The sequence below is a fragment of the Panthera uncia genome (genome assembly GCF_023721935.1).
Source record: "Panthera uncia isolate 11264 chromosome E2 unlocalized genomic scaffold, Puncia_PCG_1.0 HiC_scaffold_19, whole genome shotgun sequence".
Taxonomy (NCBI): domain Eukaryota; kingdom Metazoa; phylum Chordata; class Mammalia; order Carnivora; family Felidae; genus Panthera; species Panthera uncia.
This window is the reverse complement of record NW_026057588.1, coordinates 3,354,388-3,365,221: the sequence shown is the minus strand read 5'-3', so window position 1 is coordinate 3,365,221 and position 10,834 is coordinate 3,354,388. Positions and strand designations below refer to the sequence as shown.

General features: G+C 53.2%; 1 protein-coding gene across 2 annotated transcripts in view; it reads left to right on the top strand.

Moving 5' to 3' along the window:
• Positions 1 to 10,538, top strand: part of ZNF71 (zinc finger protein 71) — an 18,679-nt gene extending 8,141 nt beyond the window's left edge. Inside the window, exons 2-3 of one of the 2 annotated variants that reach the window (XM_049621896.1) lie at positions 1,967 to 2,093; positions 8,340 to 10,538. In XM_049621896.1, the coding sequence (XP_049477853.1) occupies positions 1,967 to 2,093; positions 8,340 to 9,796 (1,584 nt within the window). In that variant the 3' untranslated portion in view covers positions 9,797 to 10,538. The remainder of the gene's footprint in view (positions 1 to 1,966; positions 2,094 to 8,339) is intronic. The other variant, XM_049621895.1, reaches the window with a different exon arrangement.
• Positions 10,539 to 10,834: the final 296 nt, after the last annotated feature.

Genomic DNA, 10,834 nt, shown 5'->3' with positions numbered 1-10,834 from the left:
CTATGGGGGGGGCATTGTTGTTCTGAAGTTTGTGACCACTACGGGGGGGATATTATTGTTCTGAAGTTCGTGACCACTACAGGGGGGGACATTGTTGTTCTGAAGTTCGTGACCAGTATGGGGGGGGGGGGGGGTTATTGTTCTGAAGTTCGTGACCAGTACGGGGGGGGACACTGTTGTCCTGAAGCCTGCTGAACAAACAAGACACAGAAGGGTTAAGACAGTAGCCCAAGGACACACAGCCCAAGGGCACACAGGAAGGGGCAGAGCCAGGATTTTACTGCAGGCCACCCGGCTCCCAAGTCTAAACCCATAACCACCAGCATGCTGCTTCCACATCAAGTGGTGGGGGCCGCTGAGACTGAGATAGGGGGCACAGCGTGAGCCCTGGCACCGGGCAGGCACTCGGGACAATGAAGGGAGTGGCCAGCGGACAGAGGTGCTCGGAGGACCGAGGAGAGAGTCGAGGACAAGTGGGCAGCAGTAACGGTGGCTGACGGTGTTTGAGCACTTACTGTATACGTGCAATGTTCTGAGCCTCAGACGTGGATTAACTTCCTCAGTCCTCATGCCTTCCTTACTCACTGATCCACGGATTCATTCTGGAGCTACTCAGTGAGTGCCTACTGTATGCCAGGCATGGTACAAAGCACTGGGGATCACAGAGAGCAAGACGGATGTGTTGGTTTGCTAAGGCTGCCGTAAGAAAAGTGACCCCAGACTGGGGGGCTTAACGTAACTGTGTGTCCTCACAGTCCTGGAGAACGGAGGCCACAAGGTCATGGTGTCGGCAGGGCCGTGCTTCCACCGAAGGTCTTAGGGAAGGATGCGTTCCGGGCCTCCCTTCTGGCCGCTGGTAGGTCTTGGCTTGTGGCGACATAAGGTCACTTCACAGGGTGTTCTCCCTGTGTGCCCGTGCGGGTCTGAATTTCCCTTTTTTATAAGGATGCGAGTCCTGGAGGTTTAAGGGCCCCCCTCCTCCTCCAGTATGATTTCCTCCTAGCTAATTACAACTGCACTGTCCCTGGTTCCAGATGACGTCCCATTCGGGGATGCTGGGGGTTAGGACTTGGGGGTGGGCAGAACTCGACCTATAACAAGCACTTCAAATGGGACCCGGCCCATAGCGTCTGCATAACAAGTGATGGGTCTTGTCACCGTTGTGATGGCCACCATCGTCCCCGTCGTTACCTCCCGTGCTATGGGATATTCGTTATATCCACGGGGCTCACGGCATCAGCTGGGGAGGCACTGAGGCTTCCACCCCGTGAACTTCCCACCATCCCCCGCCCTGGGCCCATCTGCCTTTTAGCCTCAGGTCTTCATCCCAGCCCCTCCCCCCTCCAGAATCTCATCCCACGGACCCAACCACTAACTGTCCCCTCAGACCACATTTGGTGTCAACTTTCTGAAATCTCCCTGGACACCCCCTCAGGCTGCCTTTGCTCAGGCGCCTGGAGGATCTCGTTCATACCTTCACAGTGGTATTGAGCAGATGGCCGGTCCGTCCCGTGTGTGTTCCTGCCTTGTCCATGAGGACCTGGTTCTTGAACTTTCCATGGCTCCTGCCCAGCACCCAGCTCAGTGCCTGCAGCTCCGTAGGGGCTCAGGACAGTTTGTTGAACTACTGGATCCCATCTAGGATTCTGCCTTTGACGGGCAACTCATGCACAGGGCGATTCACAGGGTTATGGTCATTATACCTTTGGTTCCTTCTCTGCTTCTCAAGTGTGTCACTTTCTGCTCTAAACAATCTTACGTTTGTTTTGTTTCTCTGTCCGAGGACCATCCCAATAGAAGTAGGCACCAAGGACACTGAGCAGTTGGTCCCTTCAGAACTCCGAACCTTGTTGAAATCACTCCAGATTTGTCTGCCTTCCCTAAATCCTCTTGGCTTTTCCGGCCATTTCTCCAGACCTCTGTGAGCAGGGCCCTGCGGTGAGTGGTTGTGGGTTTCCTCTTACAGGAATCAGTGACATTCAGGGACGTGGCTGTGGACTTCACGCAGGAGGAGTGGCAGCAGCTGGAGCCTGCCCAGAAGGACCTGTACAGAGATGTGATGCTGGAGAACTACAGGAACCTGGTTTCTCTGGGTAAGGGGGCAGCTTTGCTGAATTTCCCACCGCCGGCCTGCAAAGAAATAAGAAAAAAGATGGACAGATTTGACTATGTAGGAAGTTTAAATGACTCAAAGATAAAAATAAAGTTGATAGGTAATGGGGGAATAATATTTGCCACCTGTATAATGGTCAAAGGATTATAATTATATAAAGAGCTCCTAGGAGTAAACAAGAATAAAACAAGAAAAAGGATGATAGGAAGGTAGACCAAACCTAAGGGCTGGCAGTTCATGAATGTAGAAATATACAAAATTACGCTTCATAAAAAAATTTTAAAGCTTACCAATAGTCAGAGAAATAAATACAAATCAAGTCAAAGAAATCTAGTTGTTGCCCATGAGGTACACAGAGATGAAAAAGAATGAAAATAGCCTGTATTATGAGAGTGTAGGGAAAAGGACTTTCTCGTTTTAGGAGCATAAAGTTGGGACAGCTCTTTTGGAGGACAGTTTGGCGTTATCAACCAAATTTCTAACGGTTCTGTCTTTGGCGATCTCCCTGTAAGATATCTCCCTGTAAGTGTGCAAAGTTTTACATAGGAAAAGGATAAAAGGCCTAAATGCCTACCTACACAAGACTGGCTAAACATATCCCATTATACCAGTGAGATGGAGACCACACAGCTCTTCAAAGATGAGGGCTCTCTGTAGACGCTGACGTGGGAAGATGTCCCTTGATAATAGTGTTAGGTTAAAAAAAACCCACTAATTTTCAGAACTAGAATATGTTCTCACTTCTTTTATGGCTTTTGTGAAGTATAATTGACCTACAGTTAACTGCCCTTTTTTATTTTTTATTTATTTTTTTATTTTTTTATTTTTATTTTTTTTTATTTATTTTTGGGACAGAGAGAGACAGCATGAACGGGGGAGGGGCAGAGAGAGAGGGAGACACAGAATCGGAAACAGGCTCCAGGCTCCGAGCCATCAGCCCAGAGCCTGACGCGGGGCTCGAACTCACGGACCGCAAGATCGTGACCTGGCTGAAGTCGGACGCTTAACCGACTGCGCCACCCAGGCGCCCCTTCTGCCCTTTTTTAAAGCAAACAGTTGGATGCATCCTGACACCCGTCTACACCCGGGGGGAAGCCATGACCACGGTCCAGATGACGAACATATCCATTACCCATTTCCAGCACCTGCCAGTGCTTCCCTCACGCACCTCCGTTCCTTGGGCAGCCTTACGGCATTTTGGTTTAATCTGCGCGTTCTGCAACTTTATATAGATGCACTGATACAGCAAGTAGTCTTTTTGGTCTGATTCCTTGCACTCGGCAGAAGTATTTTGAGGTTCGCCATGTTGCGTGTACAAGTAGTTCACTCCTCTTAATTGCCGAGTAATAGTCTACTTCATGGATGGAGCACAGTCTGCGTGTCCCTTCGCTTGTTGGCGAACATCTGCGCTGTCTCCGATTCTGGGCTGATAGAAATAGAGCTGCTGTGAACCCGTGCGGACAGCTTTCACCGAGGACCTGTGTTTTCCTTTCTCTTGAGCCAACACCAGGAGAACAGTTGAACCACGCAATGATGTGTCCCGACCTTTCAGGAAACTGCCAGACGTTCTTTGCAAAGCAGTTGGTGGCATTTCACATTTCCGTGCTTAGGAGTTCCGGCTACTCTGCGATCTGTCAAAATTTTGGATGTGCAGTCTTTGTTCTTTTAGCCTTTCTTGGGGATCTTTCATGCTTTTGGTGTCCTAAGAGACCATTGCCCAACCCAAGCCGCTAAGATTCCTTCCTGTGTTTTCTTCTAAGACTTTTATAGTTTCGGCTCTTTGTTTAGGTTGTTGGTCCATTTTGAGTGAGTTTTTGTGAACCGTGTAGAAAAGGGGCCTGACGTCACTGTTCAATGCAGGTGTCCAAGTGTCCCACAGTCAACTAATTGTTGAAGAGCAGAAGTTTTTAACTCGACGAAGTCCAGTTTATCAATCATTTTCCTCGAGGATCATGCTTTTGGGACCATATCTACGAAATCTTTGCCTGTCACAGGCCACAAAGGTTCTCTTCCATAAGTCGTAGGGTTTTTAGGTTTTGTGTTTTCTTCTGGGATCCCTAGAGAGTTAATTTTTGTAATGATGCAAAGTGTTCATTGAAGCTCAATTTGGTCGTTGAGAGTATCCACTTGTTCCACGGGCTTTGTTAAAAAGGCCGAACTGTTCCACTGGAAACATTTCCACTGAATTTTCTCCACTGAATTGCCTTTGCATGTTTGTCAAAAATCAGCTGTCTGTGTGCGCGTGTGTGGGTCGAACTCCCGGCTCTGTTCTGTGTCCTTCATCTGTATCTGTTTTGACACCAACCCCGTGTCATTTGACCTGCTCTCACTTTCTGCCGTTATGACCTGTGCTCAGTCTAGATGGCTTGCTGTCCCCACAACCCCCTGAGTGCCCTGCCCACTGCCCGTGAATTCGATGGTGTGGGTTACCTGGCTGGCTGGTGTGAGAAGGCTCTGTGCCCAGCCCTGACGGGCTCTGGGTACTGCTTTCAAATCCTTTTGGGTTCTTCCGCGAGTGTGGGTAGTTTCCATGTATGCATGTTGTGACCTGTAATCTGATGCTGCAGGGAGGACCTTGCAGATCTCCAAAGCACTCTCTCTGCTCAGGGGGTCTGCTGGGCTCTCCCTCAGTTTACTCCTTGGTGCTGCAGCCTGCAGCCTTTCCCGTGAGTAAACTGGGTGATCGTAGGACCACCTGGGTGGCTCAGTCAGCTGAGCATCCGACTCTTGATTTCAGTTCAGGCCATGATCTCATGGTTCACGAGTTCTCTGCCGATCGTGCAGAGCCTGCTTGGGATTCTCTCCATCTCAAACTCTGCCCCTCCCCTTCTTGTGCTTTCCCTCTCTTAAAATAAATACATAAACATTAAAAAATAAAATATAATAAAAAGGTAGGCACTGGGGAAAAAGTTCTTTAAAAGTACACACCAAACAGTTAACACAGACAGAGGAGATCGCAGGAGGTTTCCGTTTTATGTTATTTTTTGATGTTTGGTGTTTTACTGACAAGTGTGGATTACTTTGTGATCAGAAACAATCGTAGAAATCCAGAATACAGGAAAACAAACTGAAAGACAAGAAATCGAGTACCACACACAAAAAAAAAAAAACAGTACATCCATATTTAGACCAAAAGGAACAAATAGCATTTTGCACATTAGCAGCTGTTTGCCAGAGTGACCTCAGCAGACGTTGTTAGCATTTCCTCGACGGTAGGCAAGAATGCCTGTGTCCACCAGCCACACATCATCAGCACTTTGCTCCCTGCCAGTCTCTTTGGTGAAATGCCCAGTGGCGGGTGGGTTCATCTGGTTGCCGTCGAGCTGTGTATTCACAGCTTGTCATGGCTCAGAGCGGAGTATTGGCTGCAGAAGACTTTCAACTATTCTCACAGCTGACCCTCTGCCCGCTGTGAGCTTGTAGCCACAGCCAGCTTCTGTCCCAGCATGTCTCAGACCCCATCGCCCCCCCTGCCCCCGAAATCCACCATTACCCTCCCCCTGCCCCCACCACGGTCATCACGTCCCATGCCACACTCTGCCCAAACATCTCAACATCACGCCACACCCCAAGGTAACTAAACCACAATAATTCCTCTACCTTAAGTATTTCTCAAATCTTTCCCGCTGGGAGAGGAAAACAACTCACAGCAAAACAGTGACTCGTTGGGGGCCACCGCTCTGGGAGCAGACCGCTTGGATCCCAGCTCTGCCTCTAGTGCTCTGTGGCCTTGAGTATGTGACTTCCTTCTCAGAGCCTCCGTGTCCTCTTCTGTAAAATGGGCACAATCTTAAGAGTACCTAAGTCGCATGTGGTGGTTGGGGTCACATGGAACGATACAAGCTGATTGCTTAGCACTGCAGGTGCCCAGTGAATGTGCATCTGATACCTTCTGTGTGCCAGGCACTGCCGCAGGAGCTGGGCCAGACAAGCTCACTTTCCACAGTGGGGTTGGGGCGGGGGGGGGGGCACTGGCAATCAGCAGGTCCAGGGACAGACAAAAGTTGCCATAGACCATGATGAGTGCCCACAACCAAACCGGAAAGAGACTAGCAGGAGGAGTCTTCCTTTCCACCGCAGGATGGACAGGAAAGACCTCCCTGTGGAGAAGTGTTCGCTGAGGGCTGAAGGACGAGCACCAGTGGGAAGGGTGGGGCAGCGACACATGTAAAGGCCCTGAGGCAGGAAGAACTTGGCAGGGAGTAAAACGGGAACCAGAGGGCAAGTGTGGCTGCCAGCAAGTGAGCAGGGGATGGAGAGTGGGGGACGGCTCAGGAGAGGGGGCCCTGGCTCCGTCCCACGGACCCTGTAGGCCGAGGAAGGCGTTGGCTTCACGTGTCAGCATACCAGGAAGGCGCTGGACGGTGTGGTCTGACTCCTAAGAATATCCTCTTGCTGCTGAGCGGAGAATGCATTGCAGAGGGCTGAGGGTGGCGGGTCTTGCCGCATTTCAGGCAAGAAATCTGGGGTGCCTAACTGGATCACAGGCAGGGGCGACGCAAGATTGGATCTGGTCTAGTCTGTTGTGCACGTCCAGTGGCTCTTGTTAACAGTCTGGAGGGTGGGAGGGAAGGAGCGAATCAAGGATGACTGCCACATCTATTTTATTTTATTTTATTTTATTAAATTTCATTTCATTATTTTATTTTTTTTTCATTTTTTATTTCATTTTGTTATTTTATTTCATGTTATTTTATTTTTTATTTCGTTTTATTTCATTCCATTCCATTTTACTTTACTTGATTTTATTTCATTTCATGTTATTTCATTTCATGTTATTTCATGTTATTTTATTTCATGCTTTTTTTATTTTTTAATTTCATTTCATTTTTTGTTTCATTCAATTCCATTTTATTTTACTTTATTTTATTTTATTTTCTGTTGTGGTAAGACATACATAAAATTTACCGTTGTAACAGTTTTTAGGCGTACAGTTTGGTGGTATTAGGTACATTCACACTGATGTGCTGCCGCCATCATCCATCCATAGAACCCTTTTCTCCGGGCAGAACTGAACTCTGTGCCCTTTAAGCGCCAACTCCCTCTCCCCTTCCCCCTCCCCCAGCCCCTGGCGCCGTCTGCTTTCTGTCTCTGTGGACGTGATGCCCCCGGGAACCTCACGTCACTGGATGCCTACAGTACTGATTCTTCTGTGTCTCACTTACTTGCTAAGTCTCTTTGATGAGCCTTTCTTTTTATCATTGTGCTTGGAGGGGCAGGGGCCCCAATCAGATGCACTAGGTTTGCAGTAACCCCGGGGGACACCAGGTGGGCTTTCGAATATTCCAGCAGAGCTCAGAGTGTGGGCTGGACGGGTAAATGGGGGAGGCATCAGCATATAGAAGACCCTGAATTCCAGACTGCCGTGTGGCACAGCCGCACGATTTAGGGGAGGGGTCTCAGACTCCAGGGGTTGCGGGTAGGTGGGGGTTCAAGTGGGAGAGCGGGATCAGCTGCTCCTCCCCTGCTGGGTCTTGCTGCCTCCTGGGAAGGAGGGCTCCACGTGGAGATTGTTGTGTGAAGATCTCACAGCTTCTGTATGTTGGGAATGAAGCCGTTGGACCCGTGATACAGAGTCTGGAACTCAGGAGAGTCCCCTGGACTGGAAATAGAGATTTACAAACCAACAGGGTACATGTAGGCGGGCACTCGAGCGGCAGCGGGGCTGTGATTCCGGGGAGGATGTGCAGTGGCGCGCGAGGGTCTGGGCAGCGGAGGAGGGGGGGGGGGAGGGGCAGGGAAGGGCGGAGCTTGGCTGGCAGGTAGGGGGATAGAGCACATCCCCATAAATGTCAGCTGTCACCTTAGCGTTTCTAACAACGCCTGATGCTTTGAGAAGCCTCCGCGGTTGGGGGCGTTCGGGGTGGTCCCTGGAAGCAAGGAGCCCATTGCAGAACTCCTTGCTCGGGTTTCCTCGAGCTGATCCGCTCGGTCCAAGCCCGGTACCTCCTGTTGTTTCTGTACAGGCGGCTCTCCTCTGAGCTCCTCTGTGCGGGCTGGGCTGCCCTTGTCTCCACTCCCCCGAAGGGACAGGTCCTGTCCCCTCCACCCCCCTCCGCCTCATGTGGGCTCTGCTTCTTCAGACCACCTTTGCGGCCCGCTCATCGCTGCCCTTGCGCTCGGCAGGGCGGTCTCCGATGTCACCTGCCCATCCCGCGCTCTGGAAGGTCCTTGCTCCCAGCCTTGTTAACTCCATGTGTCTCGTCTTCTCTCTCCCCTCCCCCAGACTTGGAGTCTAGACCTGAAATGAAGGAATCGGGTCCAAAGGAGGACATTGCGGAACACAGGCCATCCGTCGGGGCGGTGGCTGAGGGACCCACGAGAAATGGTGCCTGCGGCCTGGCCTTTGAAGGCGCGTGGACCCGGGGTGACTGGGTGGAGAGGAGGCAGCAGGGGGGCGCCAGGACCTGCCTGGGGCGGTCGGAGGTTTCTCAGGAGCTCGCCCCCGAGTGTCGTCGGGAACCTCAGGTCCTCACCCCACAAAGCTCCAGCCTGCGCCCGCCACCATCGGCGGGTCCGGGGGAAGCAGGGTCCCAGCCGCGTGTGGTGCTCGGCGCAGACCTCAGCCAGCCCTCCAGACTGGACGCAGAGGAGAAGCCTTACGCGTGCGCCACGTGCGGCAAGGCCTTCAGCCGCAGCTCGTCCCTCGTGAAGCATCGGAGGACCCACACCGGAGAGAGGCCCTTCGAGTGTGACGAGTGCGGGAAGCACTTCATCGAGCGCTCGTCCCTCACCATCCACCGCAGGGTCCACACCGGGGAGAAGCCGTACCGGTGCGGGGACTGCGGCAAGGCTTTCAGCCAGCGCATGAACCTGACCGTGCACCAGCGCACGCACACGGGCGAGAAGCCGTACGCGTGCGCCGCGTGCGGGAAGGCCTTTCGCAAGACCTCGTCCCTGGCGCAGCACGAGCGCGTGCACACGGGCGAGCGGCCGTACGCGTGCGGGGACTGCGGCAAGGCCTTCAGCCAGAACATGCACCTGACCGTGCATCGGCGCACGCACACGGGCGAGAAGCCGTACGCGTGCGCCGAGTGCGGGCGCGCCTTCAGCCAGAACATGCACCTGACCGAGCACCGGCGCACGCACACGGGCGAGAAGCCGTTCCGCTGCGGGGACTGCGGCAAGGCCTTCAACAAGAGCTCGTCGCTGACGCTGCACCGGCGGAACCACACAGGCGAGAAGCCGTACGTGTGCGGCGAGTGCGGCAAGGCCTTCAGCCAGAGCTCCTACCTGATCCAGCACCAGCGCTTCCACATCGGGGTCAAGCCCTTCGAGTGCAACGCGTGTGGCAAGGCCTTCAGCAAGAACTCGTCGCTCACGCAGCACCGGCGGGTGCACACGGGCGAGAAGCCGTACGAGTGCTCCGTGTGCAGGAAGCACTTCACGGGCCGCTCGTCCCTGCTCGTGCACCAGACGGGCCACACCGGCGAGAAGCCGTACGCGTGTGGCGAGTGCGGCAAGGCCTTCAGCCAGAGCGCGTACCTCATCGAGCACCAGCGCATCCACACGGGCGAGAAGCCGTACCGCTGCGCCCAGTGCGGCAAGGCCTTCATCAAGAACTCCTCGCTCACCGTCCACCAGCGCATCCACACCGGCGAGAAGCCCTACAGGTGCGGCGAGTGCGGGAAAACCTTCAGCCGGAACACCAACCTCACGCGCCACCTGAGGATCCACACCTAGGGGGAGGCGCGGGGGGCGCCTGGTCCCGGGACCTGCCTTGGGGGGGGGGGAGCCTGAGCCCCCAGCACGGGCGGTGCAGACGCGGGAGCCCCCGGGTAGCGTGCCCCAGGCAGGCCTTCCGAATGGGGACTTGTGCACAGGTCCTCTTGCTACGGGGCACCCGCAGGGCCGAAGGAGGAAGCCAGTCCCTCCGTGTCTAATGTGCTTAGGAACATGGTCAGGGGCGCTGTGGCTGGACACTCACGGGAGCCCCAGAAACCGGGGCATCAGGGTTCTAGGCCGTGGGAGTGGACTGTAAGGGCTGGGACAGAGCACTTAGTGCCCCGGGGGGGGGGGGACACTCCGGAGGAGGGGGCTGAGAGGGGGAGGTGGACCCCATAAGTGAATGTGGACATTTTGGGACCCTAGATCTAGTGCAGATGCCAGGTGGGCACCCTCCTGAGTTTCCTCCTGGGGTGGAAGCCAGAGCCCCGCTCCCCTCCATCCCTCTGTCTGTCCCCAAGCGCCGCAGAAGCTGACAAGCTGTGTGACAGGGAGGAGGTGGTTTTCAGAGTCAGCAAATAATAGTAAGCACTTGGGATGCCGAAGTTTCTCATAGTGGTCATTTAGGTTTTTTTACAATAAAACTTTTAAAAGTGTAATTTTTAAAAAATGTTTATTTGGGGCGCCTGGGTGGCGCAGTCGGTTAAGCGTCCGACTTCAGCCAGGTCACGATCTCGCGGTCCGTGAGTTCGAGCCCCGTCAGGTTCTGGGCTGATGGCTCGGAGCCTGGAGCCTGTTTCCGATTCTGTGTCTCCCTCTCTCTCTGCCCCTCCCCCATTCATGCTCTGTCTCTCTCTGTCCCAAAAATAAATAAAAAAACGTTGAAAAAAAAATTAAAAAAAAAATGTTTATTTATTGAGAGAGAGAGAGGGAGAGAGTGGGGGAGGGGCACAGAGAGCATCCCAAGCAGGCTCCACGCTGTCAACAAAGAGCCGAACACAGGCCTGGATCTCATCAACGGTGAGGTCATGACCTGAGTCCAAATCAAGTCGGATG